Source organism: Danio rerio, chromosome 22, assembly GCF_052040795.2.
Source record: "Danio rerio strain M-AB ecotype USA chromosome 22, GRCz13ab, whole genome shotgun sequence".
Taxonomy (NCBI): domain Eukaryota; kingdom Metazoa; phylum Chordata; class Actinopteri; order Cypriniformes; family Danionidae; genus Danio; species Danio rerio.
Window position 1 is genome coordinate 40,108,190 of NC_141042.1, and position 25,270 is coordinate 40,133,459.

The 25,270-nt window shown below is 38.6% G+C and overlaps 1 protein-coding gene across 23 annotated transcripts in view; it reads right to left on the reverse strand.

The window, feature by feature from the left end:
- Positions 1-25,270, reverse strand: part of atp11b (ATPase phospholipid transporting 11B) — a 110,384-nt gene that overhangs the window by 56,339 nt on the left and 28,775 nt on the right. For all 23 annotated transcript variants that reach the window (XR_015520992.1, XR_015520993.1, XR_015520994.1 and 20 more), the window contains 11 exon segments: positions 15,705-15,821; positions 15,511-15,600; positions 12,172-12,252; positions 11,970-12,077; positions 8,308-8,436; positions 5,912-6,015; positions 5,750-5,797; positions 5,557-5,621; positions 3,533-3,614; positions 3,137-3,287; positions 1,320-1,517 (listed from right to left, as the gene is read on the reverse strand). Coding sequence is in view for 20 of the 23 variants with exons in the window: in XM_087302208.1 (XP_087158334.1) it covers positions 1,320-1,517; positions 3,137-3,287; positions 3,533-3,614; positions 5,557-5,621; positions 5,750-5,797; positions 5,912-6,015; positions 8,308-8,436; positions 11,970-12,077; positions 12,172-12,252; positions 15,511-15,600; positions 15,705-15,821 (1,173 nt within the window). In the remaining 3 variants the exon portion in view is untranslated.

Below are 25,270 nucleotides of genomic sequence, written 5' to 3' on the forward strand. Positions count from 1 at the left end.
ACTGATAGTCCCACCTCAAAGAACCGATAACCCCACCCCAAATTACTGACAGTCCCACCCCAAAAATCATTGATAGTCCCACCTCAAAGAACCGATAACCCCGCCCCAAATTTCTGACAGTCCCACCCCAAATTACTGATAGTCCCACCACCAAAGAACTGATAACCCACCCCAAATCACCGATAGTCCCACCCCAAAAATCACTGATAGTCCCACCTCAAAGAACTGATAACCCCGCCCCAAAAATCACTGCTAGTTCACCCCTAAAGCACTAATAACCCCGCCCCAAATTACTGACAGTCCAACCCCAAAAATCACTGATAGTCCCAACCCAAAGCACTAATAATCCCACCCAAAATCACTGACAGTCCCACCCCAAAAATCACTGATGGTCCCACCCCAAAGCACTGATAACCCCACCCAAAATCACTGGCAGTCCCACCCCAAAAATCACTGATAGTCCCACCCCAAAGCACTGATAACCCCGCCCCCAAATTACTGACAGTCCCACCCCAAAAATCACTGATAGTTCCACCCTAAAGCACTGATAACCCCGCCCCAAATTACTGATAGTTCTACCCAAAAAATCCCTGATAGTCCCACCCTGACGCACTGATAACCCCACCCCAAATTACTGACAGTCCCACCCCAAAAATCACTGATAGTCCCACCCCAAAGCACTGATAACCCCGCCACAAATCACCAATAGTCCCACCCCAAAAATCACAGATAGTCCCACCCCAAAATCACTGATAGTCCCACCCCAAAGCACTAATAATCCCACTCCAAATTACTGATAGCCCACCCCAAAAATCACTGATAGTTCCAGCCTAAAGCACTGATAACCCCACCCCAAATTACAGATAGTGCCACCTCCCACCATGAAACACACTGATAACCCCGCCCCAAATTACTGATAGCCCCACCCTAAAGGACTGCTAGCCCTACCCTAAAACACTGATAGCGCCGCCCTACTATACACATATAAAACGCGAAGAGTGGCTTTTGATTTCATGACTACTTTAAATAATAGGTACAGATATACTGTAGATGTAAACAGACACTCTAGTATAGATATAAATACATGTAAATAGACTCCTGGGTTTGCATTTGATGCAAAATCAATATTTATAATTATTACCATTATTATTTATTTAATTACTGTATTAACTCTTATTAATATATATCTATTTAGTAACAAATTAAGATATTTTCAAGCACTTGATTCAAAATGTAAGAACTTTTCAAACCTTAAAAACACTCAATTAAAACTGAAGCAAGCGTAGAGCAGTCGTAAGAGCCCTGCCGAACACACACACCTGGCCCAGCTCTTCATTGAGGTCTGATGTGTTGACTTGAGCTTTCTGGTCACTTTCTTCATGGTACAGATCCAAGTCCCAGCCGATGAAGAAGGAGCCCAGAAACTTCTGCAGCTCCACAGTCACGTACAGCGAGATGGGGATGATGAAGTTGTACAACACCAGGAAAGCCAGGAAGTCAGAAATAAACTTCAAAATCTGTAAAGGGAAAAAAGAAAAAGGTGAAACCTAAAAACCTAGACTTGGGAGGCATCAAAGAGCCATAATACATAAATGTGAACAAACAATTATCAGCATCTCAGTGAAAAACAAAGTCTTGAAATCAAAGCATTACAGTCAGTGTGAAAATGTATACTTCACTGACAAATCAGAATAGAAAGTGGGAATAAAAGCTGTCATCTTAGTACCAACTGGTAGAAATGTGCAGTATTATTGTCTATGATTATAATATAATTGCTTTTAAATGATGTGCGAGCTGATTTTATTATTAGAAATATATTAGATAAAAACACGTCTAAAACACTGGCTGTGTAACGAAGCTGATCAGAATGCAGCCAGAAGTTTTCATTTCCATACAGGTCTGTCTTTTTAATATTCATAAGTTACTTTATGGTTCAATAAAATCACTCAAGCAAGAGTGCTGCTCTCCTAAACACCTGGAAATATACTGAATTTATACAACAGCTCAATAATTGTTAATACAGAGTTACATTTTAGACACAATATCACCTATTTTCATCTGTTTTAGCTAAGTATTTGTGTAGGGTTGTTTAACACCTAATTAAACATGACTAATTGCATACAAAATATTTACATAAATATGCAGGTACTGTGGAAATGTATTAAGTATTTATAAATACCCACACACATGTATATACATAAAAAACATTTGCATATATATTAGTAGTTTCAAATAGCTGTTGCAAACTAAACGGAGCAGAAATAAACAAAATAGATCTGAACTAAACGAAACTGAACTGAAATAAGTGTAAATGATCTAAATAGATCTGAACTGAACTAAATAGATCTAAACTGAACTAAATGGATCTTAACTAAACTGAACTAAATGAAACTGAGCTAAATGAAACTGAACTGAACTAAATGGAACTAAAATAAACTAAATGTAAATGAACTAAACATTACTAAACTGAACTAAATGGATCTGAACTGAACTAAATGGAACTAAAATAAACTAAATGTAAATTAACTAAATGTTACTAAACTGAACTAAATGGATCTGAACTGAACTAAATGGATCTGAATTGAACTAAATGGAACTGAACTGAACTAAACGGAACTGAACTGAACTAAATGGAACTAAACTGAACTAAACGGAACTAAACTGAACTAAATGAAACTGAACTGAACTAAACAGATCTGAACTGAACTAAATGAAAATGAACTGAACTAAATGGATCTGAACTGAACTTATTGAAACTAAACTAAACTAAGTTAAGCTGAATTGAACGAAATGAAATTGAACAAAATGTATCCAAACTACACTAAATGTATCTAAACTAAACTAAACTGAACTGAACCAAATGAAGCTGAACTGAACTACAAGGATCTGAACTAAACTAAACAGATCTGAATAAAACAAAAGTGAACTAAACAGATCTGAACTAAACTCAACAAATGGAACTGAACTAAATGGAACTAAACTAAACTGTTCTGAACTAAACTAAACTATACAGAACTGAACTCAACTAAACAGATCTAAACTAAACTGATATTTATTATCTATCTCAGATAATATTATTTCACCAGTGTGAATTTTAATTGAGAAACAATAACCATCATAAGCGCTTTCTAGTGACCTGGCTGCTGTTTCTCTCCTGATCGGTCTTCTGGTTGTAAAACGGTTCGTTCCACTTGTCCTCCGCCTGCCAGGCGTACTTTAAAATGGTGCTGAGGATGGCTTCAAACAGCAGGATGCCCAAGTAGATGATGAGAAATGTATTCATTGATCTGCACAGACAGAGAGAGAGAGAGAGATAGAGAGAGAGAGAGAGAGAGAGAGAGAGAGAGAGAGAGAGAGAGAGAGAGAGAGAGAGAGAGAGAGAGAGCGAGCGAGCGAGCGAGCGAGAGAGAGAGAGAGAGAGAGCGAGAGAGAGAGAGAGAGAGAGAGAGAGAGCGATGATGTAGCCATAATGGAGCAGTAAAGAAGCACTGAGGGAATGTAAAGGTGGACAGTAAAATGAAGAAACACCTACTTCTCCACTGCAGAGCGCTTCTGAGATTTACACTTGTAGTTCAGAGCCATCTTGGACTCCATGCCCGTGTACACAGCCACACCTGCAGGATTATAGAACAGAAATACTGACTAAACTGCTGCAAAACCATTCAAAATAGAGCTGAGAAAAAGCTTTTGAGACATTCTGCATCGATCCTAAGGCTAGTTTTGAACAGCAGATGGCGCTCTAGGCTAGTTTTAACAGTAGACGCCGCTCTAGGCTAATTTTGAAAAGCAGATTGCGCTCTAGGCTAGGTTTAAACAGCAGATGGCGCTCAAGGCTAGTTTTAAACAGCAGATGGCGCTCAAGGCTAGTTTTGAACAGTAGATGGAGCTCTAGGTCAGTTTTGACAGTAGACGGTGCTCTAGGCTAGTTTTGAACTGCAGATGAAGCTCTAGGATAGTTTTAAACAGCAGATGGCGCTCAAGGCTAGTTTTGAACAGTAGATGGAGCTCTAGGCTAGTTTTGAACAGCAGATGGCGCACTAGGCTAGTTTGAACAGTAGACGGAGCTCTAGGCTAGTTTTGAACCGTAGATTGTGCTCTAGGCTACTTTTGAATAATAGACTGCGCTCTAGGCTAGTGTTTAACAGCAGATGCAGCTCTAGGCTAGTTTTAAAAGTAGACACTGACTGTTCGAGGCAAGTTTTGAACAGCAGATGGAGCTCTAGGCTAGTTTTGAACAGTAGATGGAGCTCGAGTCTAGTGTTTAGCAGCAGACGGAGCTCTAGGCTAGTTTGAACAGTAGCTGGAGCTCTAGGCTAGTTTTGAACAGCAGTCGGAGCTCTAGGCTAGTTTTGAACAGCAGTTGGCGCACTAGGCTAGTTTTGAGCAGTAGGTGGCGCTCTAGGCTAGTTTTGAACAGCAGACTGTGCTCTAGGCTAGTTTTGAACAGCAGATGGCGCTCTAGGCTAGTTTTAAACAGGAGACGGTGCTCTAGGCTAGTTTTGAACAGCAGACAGTGCTCTAGCCTTGTTTTAAACAGCAGACAGTGCTCTGGGCTAGTTTTTAAACAGTACATAGCGCTCTAGGCTAGTTTTTAAAAGCACATGGCGCTCTAGGTGGTGCTCTAGGCTAGTTTTTTAACAGCACATAGGGATCTAGGCTAGTTTTTAACAGCACATGGCACTCTAGGTGGTGCTATAGGCTAGTTTTTAACAGCACGCAGTGCTCTAGGATAGTTTTTTAACAGCACATAGTGATCTAGGCTAGTTTTTAACAGCACATGGGGATCTAGGCTAGTTTTTAACAGCACATGGCACTCTAGGTGGTGCTATAGGCTAGTTTTTAACAGCACATAGTGATCTAGGCTAGTTTTTAACAGCACATGGCGCTCTAGGCTAGTATTAAACTACAGACAGTGCTCTAGGCTAGTTTTTAGCGGCACATGTCGCTCTAGGAGGCGCTCTGGGCTAGTTTTAAACAGCAGACAGTGCTCTAGGCTAGTTTGTAATAGCCAATGTTGCTCTAGGCTAGCTTTGACATTATACTTAAACGCTCAGGAGAAAAAGTGCTTGAGTGTTCAGCTGACTTTTACAAGCTGCTCTTATGTCATGAGATTAATGTAAACACAGCTCACCATGAACACTTCTTTAAACCTTTCCTAACTCTAGTAATGATTATTTTAGTTGTAAGTAGTCTGTGTAAAGAATTGGATACAAGCAGAGCACTGCAGTCTGTAAACCACACAGCTCCATCGCCTATTAAAAACTACTCAGAATCCAATAAGAGAGAATACGATGAGTTTTGACAATCGAATAATCAATTTCCCAAATGCTTTTCACCAGAGCTCTAGTAACAAATACTAAAACATTCACCCATTCAACTGAAGAAGGGCTTTATAGATGGTGCAGGTTCGCAATTTTGTTTAAAGATTACAAACACAAACTTATCTTTAGCAAGCACAGTGCCGTAACAAGTTGTGAACGTGTGTTATGAGAGAAAATGCGTGCGATTTGGATTTCGTGTTGTGTTGTTCACAAGACAGTGGTGTGGATGATGTACCAAATATTTCTTTGGTGTTTTTTAATCTTGCTCCTCGAAGCAGGAGGTTCTCTGGTCCTAATGGTCTGAAATGAGTAACACAAACATACAAAAAACACAAATAATAACCTAAATATGCATACAATAAACAAAAATAAAAACATACATCTACAAATGATTTTATTTCCTCTGATCGAGTAAACTAAAGCCTTACCTGACTATCTCCTCTCCATGCTGGGTTACTGTTATTCTCCCGACAAACCTGAGAGGGGAGAGAATGTGCTGCGTCAGGATAAAAGCCAAAGTGCCATAAAATCGAATGTGGATGCGCAGGATTGTAAAGCTCTGTGTTTCAGTGGTCAGCTGTGAAAGGTACCTGTATAAGTCTGCCTCTGGCTGCTGGCACTCCACCACCGCCTGCAGAGACTCCAGCCGCGACACAGACTGCGACACGGCCGTTTCCGGCACAGCATAGTGGGTCTAAACATCAGCACAGAGAAAACTTCCAGTGTCAAGACCAGGTTACATATTAGAACTACACAAACTGACAAAAGTCTTGTCGCCAGTCCAAGATTTAGGAGCAACATATAATAACTGGACTTCTGGTTGATCATTTGGTATCTGAAGTGTCTTATATGAAAGGCAAAGGCCTCTAGAAGACGCTTATTTTACCACAATAAAATATGATCATGTCTTGATTATTAATGATTTCATTGGGACAGTGCGGTCTGACTCTGCTCAGACTAAATCATTGAACAGAAATAATGTCCAGTATAGAATATAAAGCCCTGCTGCAGTGGAGACAGAATGAATATTGTGTCTGACTCCATCATGAGCTTGGAGGACTGCATCCATACATCTCTGACATGACTCAAACCACTGATTAATAAAGTCATCTGGAACGGCAAAGAAAGCCTTCCTGCAGGACTCCCAGAGTTTATCAAGAGTCTTTGTGTTCATCTTTAATGCCTCCTCCTTCATCTTACCCCAGACATGCTCAATAATGTTCATTCTGTTGACTGGGCTGGCCAATCCTGCAGCACTTTGACCTACTCTGCTTTCAGGGTTTTAGTGGGTTATTTATTAATTATTTATTATATTTTATTATCTGTACTGTATATGACATGGGCCTGCTGGTCAGAACTTTCTGCAGTGGTTTACATGTGACATCGTTAAAGTAGACTTTTCAAAAAATAAAAATAAATATACAAAATCCTACTTAACAATAATAATAATAAAATAATAATAACAACAATAATAATAATAATAACAATAATAATAATGATAATAATAATACAATGATACTCATCATCATTATCATCATCAATAATATAATTTATATTATTATTATTATTATTAAAGTAGTAAGGATTTTTCACCATCATTTATGAAATGATTATTGCTAAGAGTGTCATCCTAAAACTGTGGAAATCAGATTCTGTTCCTCAATTCAAGACATTGTTAACTTATCTCACTCAAATATTGCACATGGAAAGAGTCTGATATGGAGTTATTGATAATCTTGCTGAGTTTTATATTATATGGCAACCATTTCTTGATCACCTGGACCAATATAATGCGGATTCTGAGCAGCAATGTAATGCTTAATATGCTCACTCCCCCTATTGACTGTCTTTCTGTATTTTCATAGAAACCGTTTATATGCCCTAATTGTTTTTTAATAATAACTTATTTTTTTTATTTTATTTTTTTTTATTTAAATTATTATTACCATTATTTTCTTTTGTATTATCATGCTTATTCCTTGTATTTTTTATTATTGCTGTGTTGTTTGGTAATTATTGGACAATGTAAAACTAATAAAAACACTTGTTAAACAAAAAAGTAGTAAGGATTTTTTTCATTTCATAATAAATAATACATTTCATTTTTCAATTAATAGCCTCATTATTTATTTATATGATTTATATATGATATTAGAATATGTGTTAGCTTTTGTAAGTGATATGTTTTAGAACACAATATGCAATGTTCAGCTTCTCAATAATATTAGTAAAGCTATGTGCCATCAACATATATTTCAGTTAATATGGAAAGCGAGTGCATGTTTTTACCAAAACTCACATTGAATTTTATTTTAAATGCGTGTTCGTGTAAAACAATATAATTTGCACAAAGAAATGATGGGTTTTTCTCTAAAGAAGTAGTTCCTCCACCCTGTTTAGAGCGCCATTATGAGCGTTACATGTTATAACTCACATAGTTCAAGCGATGGATCTGCGACGGGTTTTGGGAAACACTCGTCAATGCATCGTTTTTTCCCTAAACGATGCATCACACTATGATAGTTCAGCCGCGAGTTGCATTGTTGTTTGGGAAACGCACCCCTGATTGGTCCAAATCCTCTGCACTGATTAGTCGATCAATCAATTCTCTGATTGATCAAAGTATTAAAGTGCATTTTCAGATTAAATTAAAGATGACACAAGGGTAAACATTTTCCTCTTGATGACATGATGAATTGTTCTCCACATCTAGGAACGTGAGCCAACAGAATCAACATGGTTAGTTTTGATGTCACGTGTACTTTATTCCAACTGTTTAAAAATCCCTGTTTAAGGCTCTGAAAAGCTGACGCTGCAATGAATATAATGAGAAAATGAAAATCTTCTTTGACCTTGGATGGTTATGCGGCTCTAGCGAGAGGCCTCCAAAACAAAATTATGAAGCATGAAAACAGCATAATAGGGGCACTTTAATCACCGCAAGTAATTCAGTGAGTGGCTTCAGTTCGAGAGCAGAGAAACAGACCTTCAGGTTGGTCTCTCCGTCAAGGCTGGCGGTGGTGATGTGGCACGTCCCCTCGGCCCGATCCGATGATAACAGCACCAGATCTGCGGGAAACGTCTCGTCTTTGGCTACTCTCACGATATCACCCACCTACAACAACAACAACAACACAGTATGACGCCAATCCACCAGCAGGGCTTCCTCAAATAAGGCTGCATTTGCACTGCATGTTTCAAAAGACACAATTCTGATTTCCTTCTCCCATGTGGCACAGATAAACAGAAAAAAAATCTGATTACTCAAATCAGATTAAGGTCTTGTTCATATGTGTAAGTTTATCCAATACGAGTCCTAGATGTGCCTTCATGTCTGCTGTGTAAGCAGGTAGAGCGAATTTTCACCTGTACATGTGAGTCGCCTATCATTAACAATGGTAGCGAAAGATTTCAAGGTCAGATCATCCAAACTCGACACTGCTTGTTGTTAGTACACAGGGTTACAATGTAACCTGTTCACCTAATGTTTACGCTTGTAATATTTATATTATTTGCTAATAAATAACCTCCTCATTTGGAACTCCGCCATTTTGGAGTCTGCTACTGACTGTTTTTTCAGTCGTGGACCCACATGAGAGCCATCATGACTGAATGAATCAAATACTCTTGTTTTCCACTAAGGCAAGCCTGGGTGCTAAAATATAATTGAATAAAGTGGCAGTGGGCGGGTTAAAGGGACCAAAACAAAGACATTCCAGCACGTTTTTTAACATGAACAAGAATGTTCACTGCGCACGTTTGTTAATTATCTGCAAACATATTGTGATGTTTTTATGCTTTAGTGGTAGGGAACCTACGGCTCTCAAAAAAAAATGCGACTCTCCAGTAGGGCTGGGCGATTTTTCAGATTTTTTCGATTAATTCGAATTTACGTTTTCAGACGATTTAATTTTAAATCAAATCGAGAAATCGCGATTTTTAAAAAAAACATATTTAGTACATTATAATGGCACCAATGCGCTTTGGTTCACTCTGTATGAAGCAGGAAGCACACCAGAAGCGCCTCTCGGCGACGCACCATGCAGCACCACGATTCAGGACGCAGGTCATATTTCAGCCGTGCCACAGAGCGCCATCTGATTAGTTTCATGTTAAATATCACGCGAATGTGCTCGTTTGGTGTGTGATAGTTTAAACTGTCATTTGCGCGCCGTGTTGCGGCGCTTCTGGTGTGCGACCTGCTTGACTGCCTGTTAAAGCGTGAAGTCATGTAGGATTTTACTTGTTGCACGTCTGTGTGGATTGTCACGACATTCCCTCATCAAGTCGATAAACTCGATCTCAACATGTATCAAGGACGTAAAAGCCTGCCATGTGAAAAACAGCGCCGATCTTTTGGTTTGAACACGAGCAGAGGTGAGGGCCTGTAGCAGTGAAAATGAAAGTAGCCGCCCCCATGACGTCATTTAGCGGACCTGGTTGAAAACCAGACAGATCAGGCAGCATAATACAGAGAGTGGAGCAAAGCGCATCAAATAATCGGTATTTAAGAGGGGGAAAAAGAAAAAATAGATTAAATATATTATTTTATATTAGACACACATCTGGTGCTTGTATTTGCTCCTGCTATATGTCCACAACTTCACATATTGGGTTAAATTAGGCTTTACAGTTTCCATGTTCAGTCCTTTTCTTCCACTGTATCTTTTTAAGAAAAGGCAGCAACATTACAACCTGACATTCAATCAGAAGACAAAGTCAAAGCCGAGCTGACAGCCAATCTTTCCTAGGCTCAGCAGAACTTGCAAAAAATACCTCTGTATTCCTGCAAGTGCAATATTTACACAAATATTTATTATTCAAATCTTCAGCAACGCTATTTAACTTGTGAATTTGTTTTACATTTATTTACACCTTGACCGACTTTTGTATGACATGGCCATTAAAAATACAATGTTCCTTAACCAGATGGTTTAAGTTAACTTTAATGAGAATGTTACTTCAGTCATGTTGTTGTAATGTTTTGAGAAGACTAGTAAAAAAAAAAAAAAAAAAAAAAAAAAAAATCGAAATCGTGAATCGGTCAAACTTTATAAAAAACCTAGTTTTTTTTTTTTTTTTTGCCAAATCGCCCAGCCCTACTCTCCAGCTATCTACCTTCAATATTATTTACTGTTTAAAAAATTATGACCATCACTAAAAATCAGTTTTCTATCAAAAATACAATTACAATCCCCTTTTTAATTGTAATTTTAACAGCACAATGAATAAGAACTCAGTTAACAATAAAAAGAGGTTTTGATTAATGTGCGTTTGTGGTGCTGTGGATAAACTTGAATTATCACACCAATAAAAATGTAATGTAATGTGTATTTATATAGCGCATTTATTGTGTATGGCCGTACACCCAAAGCGCTTCACAATCATGAGAGGGGTCTCTTCACACCACCACCAGTGTGCAGCATCCACTTGGATGATGTGACGGCTGCCACAGGACAACGGCGCCAGTGCGCTCACCACATACCAGCTATTGGTGGAGTGGAGGGACAGTGATAGAGCCAATTCGGTTGAAGGGAATGATTGGGAGGCCATGATCGTAAGAGCCGATAGAGGGACTTTGGCCAGGACACCGGGGTTACACCCCTGCTCTTTCACGAGAAGTGCCATGGGATTTTTAATGACCACAGAGAGTCAGGACCTCGGTTTAACGTCTCACAGCGCCCACTGACAGTGTAGTGTCCCCTTCACTTTTACTGGGGCATTAGGACTCACGCAGACCACAGGTTGAGCGCCCCCTGCTGGCCTCACTAACACCACTTCCAACAGCAACCTAGTGTTCCCTAGTGGTCTCCCATCCAGGCACTGACCAGGCTCAGCCCTGCTTAGCTTCAGTGAGTAACCGGTCTTGGGCTGCAGGGTGACATGGCTGTGGCAAACAACTTAAGTTTCTATGGTAACTTAAATTCAAACAACAATCATGAGTGGTGATGGCATAATACTATAAATTGTTCTATCTTCATTCATGGACTTGCTCAACATGTGATGCTGCTTTTTTTATTATTTTTTTATTTGTACATTTGGACATATATTAAGGTTTTGTTTAAACTTGTATTATTTAGAGTAATATTATAAATAATAATATAATATTTGTAGTAATACTTTAATATATTTCAGTAATTTATAGTAATACAGTAGTAAATGCATTTTTAAAGAGGCATTTTGAGATATATAAATCCAAATGGCTCTTTAAAATAATGCATGTCAAAAAAATTAGAAAAGGCTCTTTGCTGAAAAAAGGTTCCAGACTCCTGCTTTAGAAGAATCTAAAACGTACAAACAGCACCTTAAACCTTTAACTGGCAACTAGTTTAAACAAATGAACAAATGAGAATGTTTCTGTGAAACTATAGCACAAAAAAAAAAAAAAAAAAACGAGTAAAATACAGGAATGTTAGAAAGAAAAAAAAGGGCACCATTTTGTTATCACAACTGTCGGTCAGCACCCACTCTATTTTTCTGGGTCATTGAGTCTTTGCGGTGTGTAGTTTAAATGCAGACATCTGATACAAGTCACTTTTAAAATCTAAAATCGCATAGAGTAACAAGATCGGAATTGACCATCAAGATCTGCAGTGTAAACACAGCCTTAATATCGACTGAAGGCTGCTGTCATTGGCCGAAACTCACTCTGATATTCTTGGAGCGTGTTTGTACCAGACTCCCACTGCGCACAACAAACACCGGCGCTCCGTTCACTTCATTGTCCGCTTTGTGCCGCAGCCAGTCTTCATACCCCTGTGAGTGCGAACAGGATTAAATCAAAGAGGGAAGCAACAGTGTATGTGTGTGCGCGTGTGGAGAGCTTTGACAACGCACTCCTCCCGCTCACCTGCTTGATGGCAGTTACTGTGATGACAAAAAACAGGGGAAGTCCGCTGGTTATAGGGGAAGTGGGTGTGTCGATCATCAACTGCAAAGGAGAAAGAGAATCTGGTTACGAACAGAGCAGAAGTGTGGTGTGAAGTGTCATGTACTGCGTTTACACCCCATGCACTGCTTCTGAGAGAACAAGCGAACATGTTTAATGACGACCATTCACACAAATGCATATTTGCGTTTAAAAATCACAATACAAGGTGCTCAGGAATGTTTTTATTTTTAAAACGCAAAGCCTCTATCATGTAAACGTCAAATAAAATGGTAGTCGTGCTAAATTTCTGCTGAAAACAGAAGCTTGCAACCTTGGCTTGCCTCAGAGTTATTCTGATTGGTCCACTTTTAGTTGCTGCAGTTTTGTTCCTTGCAGTATTGAGAAGCCTTTACGATTAATCAACCGTGATGAATTAAATCGTGGTTAATAGTGAAACCAGTTAATTGTCGCATCCCTAAAATAAATAAATAAATAAACGAATAAATAAATATATATTTATATTCGGTATCATTTGGGAACTAGGTTCGGTATCATTTGGGTTTTTTCGATACCCGTGCTAAATCGATACTTTTAAAACGGTACTGGTGCCAAAACCATTTTCGCCACAAAATTAATTGACCAAATTTTATATATATATATATATATATATATATATATATGTATATGTATATGTATATATATATATATGTATATATATATATATATATATACACACACACACACACACACATACACACACACACACACACACACACACACACACATATATATATATATATATATATATATATATATATATATATATATATTCATATTCGATCAGAAATGTTTCCAGAATGAGCCTGGGTTGGTTGGTTGTTGATAGATTGATTTGTTTCTTGATTTGGTTGATTGTTGTTTGATGGGTTTATTGAATGATTGGTTCATTGACTGATTGATTGAATTGTTGGATTTGTCTGTTTGATTAGGTTGATGTGTTTGGTTATTGTTTGGTTGGTCGTTTTATGTTGATTTGGTCGGTCATTTTTGTTGTATTCGTCCATCCAAGTCTTAAAAATGAAGATAATGCTGGATATTCATCTAATATAAATGTGTGTCTTCTTGAAATATCCTATTCAGAAGTAGCGTTCAGAAATTTGAGAATTTACAAAAATTACAACTCCCCGTATTAAATCTGACTGTACTCAGATTGTAGTATAAAGATCCATTTGCCATGTATTATTAATATAAGAATGAATAATTGTTTTTCCCCCCATGACAATTGTGCAGATTTTAAAAACTGCTGATAATGTGGTTTTGCTGCAGTGTCTGCTTTTTCATTTCCTGTAATTCCACAGTCCACAGGTAGCCAACAAAGGCAGATATTAAACGCAAGACTCTCTAGTTCCAGCAGTTTATAAAAAAATCATTAAAAGTGGTGGATGATTAATGGTAAGGAGATGGCACTGCGTGAAGATGAGGAGTTATAGCAAAATTTCTCGGCTGCATCATCTTTACGTAATCTGATGCAGAGATGAAAACATTTCCTCCTGCTGTTAAAACTGAGCCATTTAAGGATGGATATACCTCATTTTTAAGGGTTGATCAAAAGGGCAGATTATACACACACACACACTATATGACTTTCCCCATTTATATATGCTATTTTCTCATTTAATATTCAGTGTCTCTAGGAACTGCATTACAATATAGGAAAAAAAAAACAGTCGCAGCTTCCAGTTTATGCAGACTTAAAAGACAAAAGACCCCCCCCCCATTTGCTATTAAAAATACAAGAGCAGCTGTTTAGAGCTCATTTCTGGTTAATGATTAATATTATTTACCGGTATTTTGAAAGTGATCTATGAATGGTGCTTTTCCTGTGTTCTTACTTTAGTATTTTTAACAAACGTTACGCGAGATCTGCTTCCTTCATGTCTGTCACTGTGCTGTTTACCTGACGTAGCCGAGGCAGAGATTGAGTAGTGATTATTAAACCACACTGAACTGAGCTAAACTGAACTGAACGTAAACACTGAAAACTGGACTGACACTGTTCCAATTTACTATGATCATTTATGTGAAGCTGCTTTGACGCAATCTACATTGTAAAAGCGCTATAGAAATAAAGCTGAATTAAATCCGTTATGTCCAAAGGAGGTGCGTGGCTTCCAGCCACCCGCAGATGACTAAATGTTGCAAGGCCACCGCAAGTCACATGACAAGAACTGACCGATCAGCTGCAACTTGTATGTAATATAAACATTTCGGTAGACTAATTACAAACACAGAACACCCAAACACCGCATTGCTTTGTCATGTTCTCTATGAATAAAACTCGTATCAGAGTGACAGCAATGTTTTGTCAGCGTGTCATTCTCTGAAACAATTTTTGGTGGTCGCCTACAACCTGCGAACCATGACCACCCAACAGCCAACTCCCCTGTCCGTGGTAATATTGACAAGTGTTGACCACTGTGCTACTTCATAGCCGTGGTGGGCGTTTCTCTCTGTCTCGTGCTAAACTCAGTCGACCAATGACAAGAGACTGGGTAATTAGACCAATCAGCGCAGATTAGCATCACGCAAGGGAAAAGTTTGTGAACAATGAATCGGTGACGGAATCATATAGGAGTCGCTGGGATAATTAGGCAGGGCTCAATAATAAGGACTGCCCGATGGCCCGGGGCCAGTGTGAGAGACGCTTGTTACAGTAGACGGGATCATTACTGGCCCGATTGGGGCCACTTTATGTTAAATAATTTCGAACAGAAATAAAATACTTTAACATTTTCCATACTGCTCTTTTTGTTTTGTTAACACATAATTTTGCTCATTATACATAGATTATACATTTTAAAAATATTATTTAAATAAGTTTTTACATATTAATAATTATAAACATTATTTTTGACACATTATTTAATATATGGAGCCAGTGAAAAATTTTGGCAGGGCAAATAAAAAACTAAACCATTGGCCCGATCGGACCAATAAAAAAATTCTTAGTGTTGAAACCTGTTAGGTAAAAATAAATGCATCATATAAGACAATGAAAGTGTTTTTTGACCTTGTATGCATATCAGCATGTTGTTGGAGACCAAACCCAAACCCAAAATATGACCATTTCATAATGTATAATAGGGGCTTTTTAATTCACTAGTAAATTCAAGAACTTTCCATACATTTACCCATATCACTGTGTGAACGGCACATTATTTAATTCACCGTTCAAGTGGTTCCGGAAATTTTCCAGATATTTATCAGTATCACTGTGTGAAAGGGGCTACAGGAGAACTGAAAAACATCCGAGCTCACCTGAACCAAGAAGATGATGAGGAAGTAAAAATTGGCAATTCTTCTGAACTGCTCAAACAAATTCTTGGGGACAAAGTTCCATATGGTGTACTGCAAAACAAACAACAGCAACAAAAGCGTGCAGCATTTTACTGTCAAATGATCCAGAAAAATAGGGAAGCTCTTGGAAACACCATCATGCTGTTTGCTCTTACCTTGGAGGAAATGATCCGGTTGTCCGCAAACCTCTGAGGGACATAATGGCCATTCTGCGGGAACTTGTTCGCTATGTAAACTGTGCGCGTGTCGCTCTGATGAGGAGGGTCAAAGCCCTGGAAAAAGAAGGAAAAACGAGTCGGTCAGTGACAGACATCAACAACTGCCTGCTGAATATATTTCACCTACAGCCTGGAAACATATGATACAAGTAATCACATATTACAGGGATATGTGCTGATATAGTACCGTTTCTGTAAATTCAATCAATTAATAGTTTATAAATATTGACCACATGTGAAAAGTAAGTCGTACTACTGTCTACTCATCCATGTGTGATCCTACTGCTCACTTTATTGAGAACTTCTGTGCAAATGTTTGCTTAAAAATGTAGAACTATACAATAAATAATAACCCTGAACTTCTTGTCTTCCCTGCAACACCACACATTCAACATGACTCCTCAATCCAACTAGGACCATCCACCATTACCCAATGTAGTTCAGTAAGGAATCTTGGGGTGATCCTGGATGATAACACTGCAGATCTGCACTTTTTAAAAAAAAATCAGACCCTTCTCAACAAATCACCCTGCACAACTTTTAGTCCAAACTCTTGTCATTTTAAGACTGGACCACTGCAGTGTCTCTCATCCTGCACCCTTACGCCCCATTCACACGGGGCGTCAGCATCAACGCTTCCCATTCACTTTGAATGGGTGACTTCAGGCATTGCCGAACTGCATTGTGGATCCGTCGGCACCGCTTCAGAGGCATTGCTCGCTGCAGAAGTTGGGACTAGCTCAACTTTTAAAGCGCCTGCGGAAGCGTCAGTCAATCAGATCGCTGTATGGAAATACACCAGATAAACAGTGGCCTATTGCTGACTGAATTTCATTGGCTGATGCTTCTATGACGATCGCTTCAGCCCCAACTTCAGACACGCCTTCAGTCAGGCGTTGACGCTGAAGCCCCGTGTGAATGGGGCGTTAAGCCGCTACAGAGGCTCCGGAACACTGCAGCTCATCTGGTCTTCGATGAGCCAAAGCAAGCCCATGCAACACCTCTCTGCACTGGTTACTGGTTGAAGCTCGAATCAAGGTGTTTGCAAACAGAACAGTCACTGGCACTGCATCTTCTTACCTCCACCTGCTGCTGAAAGTCTACCCAACCCCCCCTCCCTGTAAGAGACTCCAGTCGGGGTGTAGGCAGCACCTTGTGCTTACGCAGAGAGACTATAAGTCACTTTCCAAAACCTTTTCATTCAGTGTTCCATGCTGGTGGTATGATCTTCCTGTTCCCATCAAGGTTATTACAGTTAACGAAAGATAAAACAAAAATAAAATTGAAAAACAAAGTCGTTAACTGCAATAAAAATAAAAACGAGAGATTTTTTAAAACTAGAACTAACTGAAACTGTATTGTGTACATACAAAACTGAAACTAACTAAAATTATAGCAAAAACCTCCTTTGTTTTCCACTTTGTAAATGTATTTAGTACATAATCTTACTGTAAGCCTTTTAGAAGTCAATATAATTCGCGCTGTAAGATGTTTGAGTCTGTAGTCCTGATGATGCCACTGGCCAGATCGAGCCGGTTCTCCTCCAGTCAGTCCTCACTGTTGCTCCCGCGACAAAAACAACGAGTGGACATTACAGGATTACAGGCACGTAAAACTACTACTTTAACACATTTGTGCCCAATAATGGGTTTTATTTCTGTATTTTGATCGCGAACAAATCTTTTTAACCGGATCTTCTAAGTCAGCGGTGCCCAAACTCGGTCCTGGAGGGCCGGTGTCCTGGAGAGTTTACCTTCAACTTGCTTCAAAACACTTGCCAGGAGGTTTCCAGTATATCTAGTAAGAGCTTGATTAGCTGTTCAGGTGTGTTTGATTAGAAACTGAGGCTACAATTCACACAGACTCACCAAAACTGGACAATAGAAGATTGGAGAAACGTTGCCTGCTCTGACGAGTCTCCACTTCTGCTGACACATTTGGATGGTCGGGTCAGAATTTGGCGTCAACAGTATGAAAGCGTGGATCCATCCTGCTTTATATCAACCGTTCAGGCTGCTGGTGGTGTAATGCTGTGGGGGAAATTTTCTTGGCACACTTTGGGACCATTAGGGACCATCACCTTCAGGACAAGTGTCTCCATCTTCTGATGGCTACTTCCAGCAGGATAACGCACCATGTCATAAAGCGTGAATCATCTCAGACTGGTTTCTTGAACATGACTACGAGTTTATTGTACTCAAATGGCCTCCACATTCCCCAAACCTCAATCCAATAGAGCACATTTGGGATGTGGTGGAAGGGGAGATTGGTATCATGGATGTGCAGTCGACAAATCTGCAGCAACTGCGTGATGCAACCATGTCAATATGGAAAATCTCTGAGGATTATTTCCAGTAGCTTGTTGAATCTACGTCACAAAGAATCAAGGCAGTTCTGAAGGCAAAAGAGGGTCCAACACAGTACTAGTAAGGTGTACCTAATAAAGTGGCCGGTGAGTGCATACTTTCTATGTGAGTCTACGATTTGAGTTTTTACTGCAAAAGTCACACCTATAATGCTGAAATGGATCACATATAAATAATTTTGTCCATATGAGATGCATATAGTCATATTACACAGCCCAAATATTATCTACTGGTGAAACAGACATATAATCTTAAAGCTTATGGAAAAACGGTGAGCAGAAGAAGCTGAGTGCCTGACGGCCGAATAACACTGTGCCAGAGTCATTATTAATTCAGTTAGTGTGCAGCAAAACAATTCATTATGGGAAGCACTTTCACAGCACACAAGAGCTAAATCACTTACTATTGAATTCCTATTGCCTTCTCAATTTATTTCTGTTCTGCAGGCCAAGACCCACGTGTGCGACTCAAACACTTTAGAAGTTACAAAATAATAATACATGTGACGTCATTTCAAAGAAAGCCATATATTTGTTTAAAGCGCTTGCCAAAAAAGTTTGTTTGGTAAACGCCTGTAAACTGGTCCGTGGCGATTATGTCATAGGTGGGTGTGGCTTCTTATGGAGGTCAGACATGGGCAAATCTTGCAGGTGAAGTGGAAATCTCCCTGCATGGATTTCAGTCATGTTTGAAGTCGGGTTAAACTGGAGCTTCCTAATGACATCAACATTGCAAGATAATTTATACTTAAAAAATAAAATGTAATATACCAAAAATGCGTTGAGGATAAAGTAAAATAATTGTACCAAAGGTGTACTGTACACATATTAAAAGCTTAGCTCACCCAAAAATAAACTATTACAGGCTTTCCCACATAAAGACTTTACTTAGGTGGGCAACTCCTGCATTAACAGCTGCACAGTTTATTTGGTGTAGGGCTGGGCGATAATTACTGAATGTTTTTTATTTAGGTATTTTATTTTTTTAACCACTATTTTAAATGACCAACATTACAAAGGAAAACAGGTTTAATAGTCAAAAACAAAAATATTTAATACAAAGGAAATTTTTTAAACGCAGTAAAAAATTCAATGTATGAAACACTGCGCACGGCGAATCACACGCATATTCTCTTTGTACATCTGAATGAACGTGAAACTGAGCGCAAAACCCCTCCCTGCCTCCTCCCCCGTATGAATATGCTAATGACTCTACTTTGGCAAAACCCAACGTAAAAGCAATGGCAAAAGCAAGCAAGAAGAGAAACTTTGAACTGAATGTGATTTGGAGGTGCTGCTTTCGGAGGTAGACCGGAGGAAAGCGGTGTTATTTGCAAGTTTGTCCTCCGGAATTAATAACAAAAGAAAAAAATAGAGCGGGAGAATTTAGCTGATGCGGTTAACACAGTTGGGTCTGAACATCGCACTGACGGGATTAAAAAAGAAATAAATAGTGCGATGTAAAGGTGTAAAATTTGATAGTATCTTTAACAGCGTGAGTGGCGTAGCTCGTAAAACGCATGGCAACATGTTTTAACATGTTTGAGCATGAACTCGGTTTGAATCCAGCATCTGATGAAGACGCTCTTCTTTTTTCCCCGCTACATATCAGATTTTTTTTTCTCTTCATCACGAGGAAGACAAGTAAGAATCATTAATAAGTCTGTGCATCTTATTTTATTTGCACATTTATTAAATGGAAATATTTCTGTTTCACGTATGCAAATTCATCTTCAGGTGGCACCTTTATAGCAATGTGTTAGCAGTCGATCACTCCGATTACATTGGGGAAACCGATGACCGCAGCAAATTGCGCTTTAATGTTTAGCTGGTCGACTGCATGTTATGGAAACCTTATATACCTGCTAGACATGCGGACGAACCTGTCCCATACAGCTGCCATTACACAGCTCAAAGATTCTTTGTAGTGTGCAATGTAACACGACTGCCTGTAGGAGTCGCCAATGGAAATAAAACAAACACACACAAGAAATGCGCGTACACCAGACATTAAGTTGGTGTGGACCAGCGCACACTCTCATGTTCATTTCATCGTTAGTAAATCCAAACTTGAGTGTGAAATCTGGCGTACGCAAAGTTTTTGTGTGTACGCAGCGTACTGGTAAAGCAACACATACAAAGTTTGTAAAACACACGAACGTCTAAAAATCCATTCAAATATAATTTGCTGATGTGTTTTATTCATATCAGATACACAGAGTGAAAAGTAGCTATAAAGTAACTTAGCTTATGTATGTTTTAGGACGTTATTCTAGAGTTGCAGCTATTCCTCATTAACAGTTAATAAATGAAGAATAGTTGCAACAAGAATAACGTCCCAATGATCTATTCATGATCTATTACTAATTTATTAGGTATAGTTATAAATCATTAAAATACAGTTAATAAGTCATTTAAAACTTGTTAGCTAACAGCTTGTAAGTTATCTAATGGCTATGTATAAGGCACAGTTATAAATAATTAACAAACTATTAACTTTTATCTAACAAGTCATTTATAACGCATTAACTAACGTTTATTAATGGTTTATTGACTAGTAACAACGGATAGTTATTCTAAAGTATTACCATCGTTGTATAACGATGGTTTGACCTGTAGACTATCCAAACTGTAGACTATCCAAAACTGGCGAGGCAGTGGCGCAGAAGGTAGTGCTGTCGCCTCACTGCAAGAAGGTCGCTGGTTCGAACCTCGGCTCAGTTGGCGTTTCTGTGTGGAGTTTGCATGTTCTCCCCGTCTTCGCGTGGGTTTCCTCCGGGTGCTCCGATTTCCCCCACAGTCCAAAGACATGCGGTACAGGTGAACTGGGTAGGTTCATTCCGCTGTGGCGACCCCGGGTTAATAAAGGGACTAAGCCGACAGGAAAAAAATTAGGTTAACTAGGCAGGTTAGGTTAATTAAGCAAGTTATTGTATAACGATGGTTTGTTCTGTAGACTATCGAAAAATTTTGCTTAAAGGGGCTGATAATTTTGTCCCTAAAATGGTGTTTAAAAAATTAAAAACTGCTTTTATTCTAGCCGAAATAAAACAAATCAGACTTTCTCCAGAAGAAAAAATATTATCAGACATACTGTGAAAATTTCCTTGCTCTGTTCAACATCATTTGTAAAATATTTAAATAAGAAGAAAAAAAATGTAAGGGGGCTTATAATTCTGACTTCAACTGTATATTGAGCTGGGGTTAGTGAAACACGTGACAGCTCTTTGCATAAACACAAACTCTCCATCCACCAGCTGTATGCAAATCCTCCTGCAGAGGAGCTGGACGTTTTCCTCCAAAACCCTGACTCTCAGACAGCTGCTGAATGTCTACACTGAATCAGAAAAGGCTGGGAAATCTCTGCAGAGCCACGTCATCCAGCCTCACTGGCAGCACATGTGTTCAATTACAGCCTGATTCTGTTGACTGAACCTTTGTGTGTGTGTGTGTAAGTTTCCCTCCCATTTCCCCCTCCACATTTCCGAGAGCGTCTCCTTCTGTCTCCCAACACGAACATCTTTTGCTGCTTTTTTTTTTTTTACCCCAAAGCTGACGCCACCATGATTAGGAAAGCATTTAAACAGATTCATAGATTTGTTAACCAGTTAAACTCTGCTGTTATTTTGGGATTTCCGCCTGGATTTTGCCTACCCAAATTTAAAAGCTTCCCAAATCCACATGCAGAGGTGTAAATGCGAAAATTTGGTATCATTTTAAAGAAAACCCTTTGCATTTTCATAAAACACTGTTGAAAGTGTTTAAAATACCTGTATATGTTGACTGTGTTATAATAAACACCTAAAAAAAGAGGCGCTTTTTGTATTTGTATTTATAAACTCAAATTTGAAAGTGTACTTTTTAGGTTGTGTGTGCTCTAGCGTGCTGTAATTAATTTTGGTGGTTCCTGCACATGTGTGTAATCATAGGAAAAAAGGAAAATGTCTCCACCATAATCTATGCAAAAGTTATTGTATTCCAACTGATGAGAGGTGCTGTACAAGCCACAGGGAGCGATCATTGTGTTCATTTTCACTATTCTTTTGTTTGATCAAACATAATTCACTGTGTTTGGACCACGTCAGACATATAAAAGGATTACTTATGCACATCATCTCAAAAACAAAGGAGAATGGCCCTGAAGCACACAGCATAAGGTAAGAGATGACAGCTGTCTGTGCTATCTGGGGCTGCTTATTGATCATAAATGTATTGCTTTCACTTCTGCGCCATGGAAACACCGCGATTAATTCAGCAACTGTTTGATATGTGAATATAATTCAGTAAACAGAACGCTAGAACCGTATGAGCACCGGCAAGAGCTTTCATTTGAGCTATAGCTTGTACATGTGTCATATGAAAAAAATTAAAATGAACCAATGTTCAATACCCAGCTCAGGTATTCAAAACACAGTGTATTTAAGTGTAAATAACTTTTGTACAGTAGAATAAAAACCAAAGTGATGCATATGTGCATAAAATATAGATTCTACACTTTCAAACGAAACCACTTATGCGGGTCTGGTGCAACGCTAGCCCTTTAAATCTTAAAGCGAATATCGATGACGTCACCAGCCGGGTCTGGAGAGCCGGTACCGGGTCTGCAGAGTTAAACTGCTTAAGAACAGATTAAGGGGAAATGTTTAAGGAAGGATGACAGAGATTCTTCTCAGCTCTACCGCAACATTAGAGATCATTGAGAAATGAGTCATGATTTGTCAAGATCAAAACATCTATGAGCAATTCCAGCGTTACGGATGCGACATTTGCAGTAAAAACGTAAAACATACATGCAGAGAGAAACTATGTTGACATCATATTAAAACATGTTTATATTTTTCAAAACTAGTTAAAGGGCACATAGTTTACCCCTTTTTTTAAGATTTAATGTTAATATTATTGTTGTTCTGAGTGTGCCAGTTTAGGTTCATTTCAAAACACAGTTCAGATTTGTTTATTATAATGTGTTATGAAGTGTTATTTTGGGGGGGTGGTGTACTAGGGCTGCTCGATTTTGGGAAAAATCATAATCACGATTATTTTGGTCATAATTGTAATCACGATTTTTTAAAACGGTTTTCAGTTGAAGTCAAAATTATTAGCGCTCCTGAGAATTTTTTTTTAAATAAATATTTCCCAAATGATGTTTACAGAGCAAGGAATTTTAACAGTATTTCCTTTAATATTTTTTCTTCTAGGCTTATTTGTTTTATTTTAGCAAGAATAAAAGCAGGTTTAAATGTTTTGAAACCCATTTTAAGGTCAATATTATTAGCCCCCTTACGCAATGTTTTTTTTTTTTGATTGCCTGCAGAAGAAACTACTGTTATACAATGACTTGCCTAATTACTCAAGTGAAGCCTTTGAATGTCACTTTAATCTAAATGCTTGTATTTTGAAAAATATTTAGAAAATTATTATGTACTGTCATCATAGCAAAGATAAAAGAAATCAGTAATTAGAAATGAGAAATCAAAACTATTATGGTAAGAAATAGGTTTAAAAAAAACTTCTTTCCATTAAACAGAAATTGGGGAGGAAAAGGGTTGCTAATATTCAGGAGGGCTGATAATTCTGACTTCAACTGTGTACATTATTTTCCACCCTGCAAAGGAATAAGAAATAAATACAATAGAATAAAAATATAAAACAAACTGTGCTTTAAGCATCTTCACTGTAGGAAAAACACTTTAGCTACAAAAATCCTTCAGTCAACAGCAGAGAGGGATTTTCTCGTTTTGTTAATGATAAAACAGGTGGCAGCAAAAATAGTGCGCTGTCTCTTTAATGGTTTCTCTTTCACGTGTCTTTTGATTCTCAACTCGTTTGTTTATTACACAAATGAGGGTTAAAATGAATATTCACTAATCACAGTGTTTTGACACCTATTTGACCATTAAATCGCTCACGTTAAGATGACTTTAGATGTCTGCGCTCCTCTGCTCGTCTCAGTGTGCAAATGAGACCGAATGCTGACTGGCCGCATGCTTCTGGCTGCACACACGCATAAGCACGCGCTCTTTCACGCTTTTAAGAGCAACACGTGTACAACTGGAAAGGGGGCGGTATATGATGCAATAATCGTTTATCTCAATTAATGCTTTTTCATAATTGTTTGAAGCCAAATTGAAATTTTTTCAATTTTTCGATTAATTGCACAGCCCTAGTGTGTACACAAGTCACTGTTTTAGGGGTGTGTTGCTTCACACGAAAATTGGTTTCAACATCCCACCCAACGTAACAAGCGGGCAAAGCTAAGAGCTCCTCCGCTCTGTGTTTGGCAACAGACAGGCAGACAGAGAGAAGCAACATGAGTGAGGGGATCAGCATTCAGCTGTACATGTAATAACAAATAACAATATACAGGGGAACTAATAATTCAGACTTCAACTGTAAATGGCATTAACAGGAGAGCAAACACTGCTGTATCTCCTCAAATGCTCACTGAGGCGAGCAGAGCGAGCTGAAAAAAATAATTACAGTGAGGCACAGCTGTGTGTCGGCTCAGCTTTGCTGCTCGCTGGCTAAAACTCACTCTTAATTCCCAGTTATTTAACAAAGAAAGTTGGAGAGGGCGCTCAATCTGCTCTGCGCATTGTGTAACACAGCCTGTGAGTTTGATTATGAGGAACGGGTCCGTCACTCCACTCAAGCACCTTTAATTAAACACTCGTTTAGGAAGCGAAGGCTAATGAGACGCTGACTCACAGCTACTTCCCCTTATCCTCCGATGACCTGTCGGAAAGTCCACTGAAAGTTCGCTTGGTTGGAGCAAGAATTAAAAGGATGAGTAAGGACAACTGGATGGCCACAAGAGAACTGAAGGATTATTGTGGCCACAAAACTGGCAATATATTATTCATAATCATTCATATACATTAAAGTATATATATATATAAATTTGACTTTGACATGCTAAAATGGCTTGATTTAGATATTGTGTTATGTCCACATGCCTTCTCATTCATTTAACTTCTTGTGTGTATTCTTGTGTATTCTTCTTGTGTATTAGCTTGCTCAGTGTGCATGAGCAAATGGGTTGTGTCACAATGCAATCAGCTTTTATTTCGTGACTTTTCACGGCTCAAAATTAAGGATTTACCAAATTTATCTCTGACTCCACCAAATAAGTATTTCT